The sequence below is a fragment of the Triticum aestivum genome, chromosome 2D (assembly GCF_018294505.1).
Source record: "Triticum aestivum cultivar Chinese Spring chromosome 2D, IWGSC CS RefSeq v2.1, whole genome shotgun sequence".
In the NCBI taxonomy this organism is placed as follows: Eukaryota; Viridiplantae; Streptophyta; class Magnoliopsida; order Poales; family Poaceae; genus Triticum; species Triticum aestivum.
The window spans coordinates 23,700,664-23,710,563 of record NC_057799.1 but is presented as its reverse complement, the minus strand read 5'-3'; the positions used below and the strand labels follow the sequence as shown (position 1 = coordinate 23,710,563).

General features: G+C 40.5%; 1 protein-coding gene across 1 annotated transcript; it reads right to left on the bottom strand.

Annotated features, from left to right (window-relative positions):
• Nucleotides 1-1,164: 1,164 nt before the first annotated feature.
• On the bottom strand, nucleotides 1,165-3,597 carry LOC123051194 (UDP-glucosyltransferase UGT13248). The gene is made up of 3 exons (XM_044474005.1): nucleotides 2,902-3,597; nucleotides 1,831-2,215; nucleotides 1,165-1,714 (listed from the first exon to the last, which is right to left on the bottom strand). The coding sequence occupies exons 1-3, from the start codon at nucleotides 3,589-3,591 to the stop codon at nucleotides 1,377-1,379; spliced, it is 1,413 nt and encodes a 470-aa protein (XP_044329940.1). The 5' UTR covers nucleotides 3,592-3,597; the 3' UTR covers nucleotides 1,165-1,376.
• Between the last annotated feature and the right edge of the window lie 6,303 nt (nucleotides 3,598-9,900).

Below are 9,900 nucleotides of genomic sequence, written 5' to 3'. Positions count from 1 at the left end.
GAGGTTGCGAAGATGAGAGATGTAGATTGTAGAGGTATAGAGCAAGAGTGAGATGGAACCCTATTGTATTGACTGAGATCTGGGCTCTTTATACACGTACAAAAACATGCATTTCATGCAAGAGTGTGGAAGCTAACAAGCCCCGCAAAAATAAAACCCTCTAAAGAGAAGCTAACAGCCCTAGCCTAATTATATGCCAAAGCATGAATTTTAACCATGAAATTAATGAAGGTAGCATTTCTTTTCTATTATATTGCCGTGATTACCAAAATGTTATCTTTTTTGTGGTTGAGTAACACAAGCAGTGACATTGTACTACGTAATACACATTGTCTCTGATGATGGGTAAAAACCAGTTTATTTGTAAACTAGACGTAGAATACGTCATCTATTGGCAGTCCATTACATGCATGTTTCATTATTTGTAATAAGAAATTTAATGCATGTTGTCTCTAACGGTTGGTAAGAACCAGTTCTTGTAAACAAGGCATATAATTCATCAACTATGGCAGTACATGAGGGCCATTTTAGAAATTTGCGAAAGGTTTGAAAAAACAAGATAACTACGGTAAGGTGAGCAACATACTTTTGAACTGACGATAATGCTAGAGCAAGAGCGCCCGAAGAGAACGGCTACTAATCAAATAGTAATAAATAAGAATTAAGCGAATATTCAACTAGCTAATCGACAAAGAGTAGATCAAAATAATATTTTTAGTCGTTAAAAACCATAATATGCAGAGGTACCAGATTTTGAAAAGATGGATCAAACACACCGGTGAGAGTGAAGGTTGGAGGGAGGAAGGGGTGGAAAGAAAGATGTCGCTTTACATCCCTGGAACGATAGCGCGATTAAGGAGACACAACGATTGTTGAGAAGGAAAGGAATGGAAAAGAGCCTCAATTCATTGCTATATGGATGAAAACATGCCATCATGTGACACACATTTCCAAATTACATAATGAATGTATTTTTTATTATTTCATGGGAACGCACCGACATTGTGCTAGTAGGACTAATTGCATATGTATCTAAAGCATTGTCCATGAAATAGAGAATAATCGGCTTACTTTAACATGGGCAATTGCTTTTCCATGTGGAACACTAAGAACATACCATCTACATAGTATAGAGTTACCTGTTAGTAATAGTTGTAGTCCACATATAAATTTATAGAAAACGTTACATTGACACATAATGTGTAAACCATTTTCCTGCTGGCTATTGATATATGAAAATTTCAGTATCCTTCAAAATGGTGAGAAGATAGCACTACAATTACATATGGAAAATGTCGCCTCCTCTAAACTTATATATATGCATGGAATCATTGCATGCTTGCTTACTCTGAAATAAAGATTGCGTCGTTGAAACTTTAAATTGACGAATACTTGGCAACGAATTCAATAATATGCTTGTCTGAGGTTCCTCCTTCCCGCATTGCCTTCTTAGCCTTTTTCATCCACTTCGTAGCATTCCTTTGGTACTCATCCTTCTTCTCCCCATCCATTACCTCTCTAACACACCTCTCGACCTCTGCACTCCTTAGTGCTCCAGTTTCACTCTTCCGCAATCTCACACCCATACCCCACATGCTCTCCACATACTTTGCGATAGTGGGTTGGTCCGCCCAGTGCGGAATTCCCACAAGAGGTACACCGCAAACAACTGCCTCTAGTGTCGAGTTCCATCCACAATGGGTAACAAAACAACCTACACATATATTTATGAAAAAAGATTAGAATGTTATTTTTATTTTCTCATTTTAGCAAACCTTTTAATTCAATTTCATATGAAGAGGAAAAGAAATTTGGTTTATGGCATGATACCAATGGCCTTGTGTGCTAGAACCTCAAGCTGGGGGCACCAAGAGACAATTAATCCATTTTTCTCACACTTCACCTTGAGTTGCTCAGATAACTTGTGTGCCTCGTCGGATCTAACAACCCAGAGGAAAGGTTTGCTAGAATTGCATAGACCATTGCCAAGCTCCTCCAACTGAGTCGCGTCATAGTTTGCGTAACTCCCATTTGATACAAGCACAACAGAGGAGATGCTATGCTTTTCAAGCCAATCTATGCACGCCGCGTCATCAACAAAAATGTTGAAACCATAAGACTTGTTGGATGGCAGGCGATCATCGCCGAGATAAAATGATGGCAAGGTGGGACCTATAGTCTTTGCTCTCCATGTTAACTTCATGTAATCCACCTCCTGCTCGATTTCCATAGTGTCGACGATCAAAATTACTTCAAAAACCACTCCCTTCGCTCGGGTCGCAAGTCACACACATATTGTAAGACTAATTTTCACCATCAGTTTAAGCAACAAATATGATTTATTTATTTTTGCAGGTATCCAAATATGATTCATGTGACATAAAGAAAAAACATACCATTAGATCCACATTCTGAAAAAGTTTCCAACAATGCAGTCGTGTATATAGTATTAGTTTTAGTGATTGTGAAAGTAGATATTGAATATGTGCATGTCATATAAACTCAATCTGATTGGAGAAAGTAATTAACTTTCTTTGTAGTGATTTTGCTACCGCAATGTCTAAAAATTGGTCTGTCTAGGGCACATCTAGATGTGCAATAGTCATTGCATATCTAAGTGACTCAATCAAACTAGGAATAAAAATGAAACAGAGAATAGAAAATGTCTGCACGAATCTGTGTGTAAAATCAATGATATAGGACTTAATACTTAGGGCACATCTAGATGTGCTTTAACAAAATTGTCTAAAATTATGTAAACATTAATTATTGCAGACCTCGCTTGTGGTTTTATCAGAATATCTATCAAGAAAACCAGTTTAACAGACCAAAACCACCCCTAATTGAGGGGATCAAACGGTTTGAGTGGCAGGAGCACGCAAGTATGAATGTACGACTCACCTTCGGCTCGATGTCGCTGAAAGAGTTGACGAGCACGTCGTCGGCGTCCTCCAGCCCGTCGAACTGCTCAATCGACGTCTTAAGGAACACTGCCAACCACTCCGGTGCCGCCACAAACGGCGGCACGTCTTCCGGCCCCAGCTCCAAGCCCAGCGCTCCGTGCACCAGCAGCTCACGCCCGTCCGTCACCGGCAGCGCCAGCCGCCCCGCCCACACCTCCCCGTAGACGACGTTCACCGCGCACGGCTGCGTGAACAACGCCGCGGTGGGCACGCCGGCGGCCCGCGCCACACGCCCCGCCCACGGCAGGTGGGAGTCGTACACCAGCACGCGCACCGCGGCCGCCTCCTCCGACAGCAGGAGCTCGCGCAGCGTCTCGGACCCCACGGCCTCCAGCCGGGAGAAGTACTCGGCGGGGTCCGGGCACGAGGCGAAGCCGCCGGCGTCGAATCCGTCCGAGATGGCGGCCACGTGGAAGGGCGCGCCGGGGGGCGGGGTGACGGAGAGCACGTGGCGGGTGGTGACGAACGTGGGGCGGAGGCCGTGGTGAGCCAGACGGCGGCCCAGCTCCAGCATCGGGTTCGTGTGGCCCAGCGCCCCCGGGAACGGCAGGAGGAGGACGGTCGCACCCTCGTTGCCGCCTCCATGGCCGACGCACGAGCTGGCGGTGGCCGCCGGCCTGCTCTCCATGGTTAAGCTTCGTGGGGTCTCTTGGATGCTGCTTTCTTTCGGTGGATTTTATAGGCATGGAAGCAGAGTGACGCGCAAGATTTGTTGCTACGCTTCTGTCCGGTGGCGATGGAAATAACGAGGAAGTTGTTCCCGCCCAGCTCCACGGCAAAAGACGGAGTCAATCACTCGGAAACACTTGAGCAGAGCGACAACGGGGCATTGTTGTTGGAGAATCTTATCGTAGTACATGTGATGTCATGAGATGGTTAGTGCTGACGCAGTTGTTGATCACCGTTTTCATCGTTTGTTTTTATCTTTTTTACTTCACCATGGCATAGCTACGATCTTATTTGACTTTGCTAGTTGCTAGTGTGGTTTTCTGCGTGTGTGAATTGGTGTTGATCGTGTGCATCTTATCTATGCAGAGGCTAGTTGTGTGCTCTTTATGTTTGTATCCCTTCAATGTTACATTTTAAACAAAAACCCACCCTTTGTCAGGAAAAAAAAAATCCTATCTTCCCATGAAAGGAACAAGGAATAATTGATCATGTCCTCCAAAAAATGCAGGGAGATATGGACACATTTGTAGTTTATCTGTTACAATTTGTTCCCCGTTGTGTACTATAATAAGGTTTGTCCGGCTCCGACGAGGTAGCGGCAATGATGATTGTGCGTGTTTGGTTCGCTCCAGTGTCTGTAGTTGTCGCTAGGTGTTTACGGACCTAGATCTACCTTGACAGTTGATGAATAAATCAGATTCCCACAAAAAAAAAACATCCTCGTCACCTCAACTTGCACAATATACTTGTCTAGAAAATGTGCAATACGATCTAGCAAAATTTACCGTAATTCTCAGGCCATTCAATTGTTAATCACAGTTTGTTCTCTGCAGACAATTTATTCCATATTTTTACCCTATTTAACATTGAAGTTTGATTCTGACAAACATATTCCACGGTTAGACCCATGTGACGATCAAGTCAAACGCTTCATCGCCACTCCCAAAATATTAGTAAAAATTAACTACCGCAAATGATCTTCAAAAATCTTAAGTAATTATTTCTACCCGGTTTACCTCCAAATTAGATTGTACAAAAGATTAGGTTGTCTTATAAATTTCTTTGTTTGCGAATATAAATTTCTCCATCTTTCGAAATAGAAAACTGACTATAGCTTGAGAGACAAATATCTTCTCTCCTCCAAGTAATATTTTTTGTGAGCTACCGGCGGGAGTGCCGCCTTCTTTCATCCCCATATCCCTGTCATCTCTGCCAGACTAGATCCCATTCCAACAAAATATCAACAAGAGAAACATAACAAAGGAGAGAAAGAAAAAAATAACTGCGGCTGGAGAGGGAAGTCTTGGAATGTGGAATCTACATGAGCACCTTCCATGTGGCTGTCAACTAAGCGTGAAAGTGACTTGATAGGTGATAGCCATGCTCGTAGAAGCCTCCCATAACAGAACAAAAAAAAACCTATCTTGGTTGCGCGCCACTCTGCTAGAATCCTGCAGCTAGCTAAACTGCTGGAAGTCCAAGCAAAAAGAGGTACCCTTTCTAGCGCTTATTTATTTGCCCATACTTCCATCGTAGAGTCACTCCCTCGACTGAAACATCCAAAGCAGAGCAAAACATAGTTTCTTGCCAAGGACATGGCAGATTTTGCAGCCAAGTATTTTTCAAATTAACACCATTTTTTATTAGAGAGATAATCCTAATTTACTAAGCATATACTGAACGTTTGAGTTTCTTTTGTTTTAAAACTGAGCGGTTGCTAATAACTGCTAGTTGTTGGAGTTATGGAAGGAGGAAAATATGATCGTATGATTCAGTAACAATATGTTTGCAAGAACTGCCATAGTCTAAGATACTTAGGTGAGATCCAGATTTGCGAGGCTTGAATTTTGATAGACGATTCATGCAGGTTATTCATCCGTATACACCACAAAAGCGTCAAAGGTTTGTGCTGCTTACCACATTGTCTTTGGTCTTAGACGGGAGCGACGACACCATTGGTCCCCCAATCGATGCATGCCGGAAGGTCGTCATGGCTGGCGTTCGTGTCCAAAACCCAGTGCCCGGCCCTTTTTATTCGTAAATACTGGCTTATATCCCGATGTTGGTTGCCTTGAACCCATCATCGGTAACATCGGCGATCTGGTTGGCCTCCATCCAGAACTTTTCATTCCCGACATTCACTGACATCATTGTCCTTGAAAACCTTCTGCGGGTGTGCTTTCTCTACAACATCGATGTACAAGCGGCCATACCTAGCCATCCATTGCTCATGAGATCATGCCTCACGACCATGGACCGATCGCTGGTGTCGAGATCGTGTGCCGCCAAGAAAACCCATTGAGTGCCCAGCCATGCCGGGTGGGGACGGCGGGATCATGGCATTTTTTCGCACTTAGGTTTCAAATTTTTGTTTCTTAATTGCTTAGATTGTCTGTTCTAATTTGATTTAATTTCTAAAATGTTGTTCAATCATTGGATAGTTACTACAATCTTGTCAACAGAATATTTTGGTCTTGGTAGAAATCTTTGATTTGGATGAGAATTGGTCGATGATTTTTTTGCTATACCAGAAGTTTTTCCTTGTGCTACTCTTAAATAATTCCAGTTCTATTCCTTTACTCTTGCTCACTTCCACTTATCTTCCTTAGGGAAACGACACTTTCTCTCCTTGTGATCATGTCTTTTGTGTCGATGCCACTCTCGGCGACTTTGGCGGCGACGAAGGGCAGTTGTAAGTTTGAACTTCCTAGCCTTGCCATGATCTTCTACCAAGAGTATTTGCAGTCTCTTGCACCCTCATGTTGCTGCGCAATAGCTGGGCTTGAGAAGATTGTCTTTGAGAGGGGGTGGCAAAATACAAAATTTGAAAATTGAGGGTGGAGGGGGCGGTGCCCCCCTACTTACCTTAAGCTTTGCCATTATTGTGAAGTTCTCTTGCTTGCGCGGGATTTGGAGTCATGGTTTGAGTTAGGTCACAGTGTTTCTTGACTATGCAAATTTATGGTGGCATGGGAAATTCATTATGATCTTCCATTTGTGTATCATTCTTGTAGTCATGAAAAAGATTCTAACTTTTGTGTCATTGTCATCATACATGAATGAGTGCAATGGTATATACAGCTGACATATTTATAAGTGTTTTTCTTCTTGATACCATGCATGCTAATGGTGATTGCTGAAGATTTTACAGGTGTTTGCGATGAGAGCGATGTCACGTGGAAGCACATGTCCTGGCTGCCACTTTCCTGCTGAGCCCCCGCACTTTTCCAAGGGCAAAGAAACAACAAAGTCACCAGGCTTAGGAGCCATTTTTGCAATAATAATTAGAACCATTTTGGTTATGCTAGTGTTAATGTGTTGTGTGTACTAAAAGTATTAGCGCGACAAAGCACAAGAGTCTCTTGTCTTTTGATGATGACCTTTGGGAGGTAATTACCCAAGTAAAGAATACACATACTATTAAAAATTAGATCATCCCATTTCTAGTTATGTGTATATGTGTAGACATGGTGCCCACTCTAAAAGTGCAAACTAACTTATATTATGTATTAGGCACTAATTATCTAGTAACTGCTTGCTATTTGAAAACTATTTCTCAGAACTAGCAAAGTGGCCTGCACGCATGCGTGAGCATCATCTTCATCAAGTTTTAATTTTATTATTTAAATTTTATACAAAGATAAACTACATATACTCACGATGATCGAGATATTCAGCTTTTGTCATTTTTGCTATCTTTGGTATAAAATACATAATGTCATTTATTATTATTTTTGCGAAGATAATGTCATTTATTAATGATGATTAAACTTTGTTGTCATTAACAATTATTAGGTAAAAACTTGTTGAAAATATATTAGATAAAAATTGAGACTTGTATGATTTTCTCAATACATTTAATCTTTTAGCGTATACATATTAAATTAAGTTACAATTTCAGAAAGTGTAAAACATCATGCATTTTTTAACAGGTGGGTATACAACTCTAACAGATGTACTAAATTAATATATATTCTTTCAAAATTTTATTTAAAATGTTTTGTGCATATTGTTTTAGTCTGAGTGGTGATAATGCAAATATCTTCTCCATGTTTTTTTTATAAATATTGCAAGAAAAGATATTTTCTCCATGTGTAAAAAAGAACATGGAGAAGATATTTGGGTTGACACCACTTTATGCAAAACATTCGTGGCATTGCAAATAATTTCCCACGTGAATATTGTAGAACATTCATGTCATTTGGAATTTTGTGGTAGTGCTACTAAGTAAAAAAATAGATGGTACTCCCTCCATTCCAAAATAATTTCTACCATGCCACTTTCTAGAATGGAGGGAGTAGCAAAATATTGCATTTCAAGTTGGCATGCACGTCCCATAGACAGCAGAGTGGAAACAAATAGGAGAGATATTAAAATGTAATTGGGTAGGGATGTAAATAGAAAATATTGGAAAGGTAATACAATGTTCATTAATCTAGCCTGAGTTGTACTGAAAATATAGCATATGACTTTGTAAGTTACTAAACCAAACCCACATACTTCTGCCCACTACTCTTACACTACCATTTTTCATTGGATGCTTACCAGCGAACAATTTAATTTTGATTATATTCTATTTGTGCACTTGAATTATCAAGGCTTCTAGTAATTGAATCATGAGGTGATTAAGCTAACATCATAACCATCTAACTTAAAGAGGTTGAAGCCAGCGTCATGGTCGAGAATGGTGCAATTGTTTATCAATTAATAATGGTTGAGCTAAATCACCAATATCTATACTAGAAATTATTATTTTTTTAACTGTTAGAACTGAATAGTTAGGAAAGAAAAAATAGAGACACACTAGTTAGAGCCCTTGGAGCAAGCGTGGCTAACATAATTACCTTTGAGGATAAGGCAAGAACCGGCACTACTAGGAAAAGGGCTATAGCTGATATGGACATTAATGGCGCACCATGTATGTGGTGCGCCACTGCTATATAGCAGTGGCGCACCAGATATAGGTGCGCCATTATTGACATAACAAGCATCACCCTTCCTTTCTTTTCAAATGCTTCCTCAGTCAATCAGCAGCTTATTCGATTCCTATTCTTATTAAACATCTGATATAGATGGTGGGAACAATGAAGCAGATTCTTCATCTGTAGGTTGCAATCCGTACTAATGGTGCACCTGGTGTGTGGTGCGCCATTAGTAGTTTTGAAAAAAATGTTAGCAGTGGCGCACCAGGGGATAGTGCGCCATTACTAGTTGATATAGTAATGGCGCACCACACCCACCGTGCGCCATTAGTAGCTTTGATTAAAAAAATAAAAAAATTTGTTAGTAGTGGCGCACTAGTGGACAGTGCGCCATTACTAGTTACTAACAATTTATTTATTTATTTTTTCAAAATTACTAATGGCGCACCTGGTGTGTGGTGCGCCATTAGTAACCCTGGTGCTAAATGCACCCCCCAGACCGCCTTTTCAGTTTAAAAAAATAAAAGAAAAATGATGGAAATGTCAAAAAAATAAAAGAAAATAAGTTTCCCATGTGATATGTGGTCTAGTTGTTGGGAAAATTTACAAATATGAAATTCGACTTTATTTGCAAAATCTCTCTGGAATTTACTAAATGGGCATAACTTTTGCATACGAACTCGGATTAAAAAGTTTTTTATATGAAAAATCATCTACTCGAAAAGTTACATACGAATTGAACTAGGGGAACCCCGTTCAACATCTTCAAAATCCCCAAAAACCTAACAGAACGAAAGATACGGGGCTTTTAAGATCTAGAGGGGGAAAATGAAAAAAATTCAAACTTACTAGTGGCGTACCATTTGCTAGGTGCGCCACTAGTAACAGGAAAAAAATTGGAATTTTTTTTCAAAATATGATACGTAATATGACCGGGAAGTTTGAAATATTTTTTCAAAATTTCATCACACTCATGAACATGAACAAAGTCCTAGACATCAACAAGGTTTAATAGGATTGATATGATAGATATATCAACAAGTGCCTGTGAAGTGAGCTGGTGTTGGGGTTGGATCTCAGGCTGGAGTAGTGTGAGGAGTGTGAGGATGGGTGACCTTCCGGGAAGTTTGACCATGGAGTGTGATTTGTCTTGAGATTAAGCATATTGACCTGAGATTAAGCCATAGTGACCCGAGATTAAGAAAAACCAAAAAAAATTGAAAAAAAAATTCTGAATTTTTTTTGAAAAATAATTGTTAGTAATGGCGCACTTCTATGTGGTGCGCCATTACTAAGTCAGATAGTAATGGCACACCAGATAGGCATAGTAATGGCGCACTATAGGT

Coding starts and splice junctions, on each gene's coding strand:
- LOC123051194 (XM_044474005.1), bottom strand. CDS start 3,591: ATGGAGAGCAGGCCGGCGGCCACCGCCAGCTCGTGCGTCGGCCATGGA. Junction 2,216..2,901: donor TCAGCGACATCGAGCCGAAG/GTGAGTCGTACA, acceptor GAAATCGAGCAG/GAGGTGGATTACATGAAGTT. Junction 1,715..1,830: donor TCTAGCACACAAGGCCATTG/GTATCATGCCAT, acceptor ATATATGTGTAG/GTTGTTTTGTTACCCATTGT.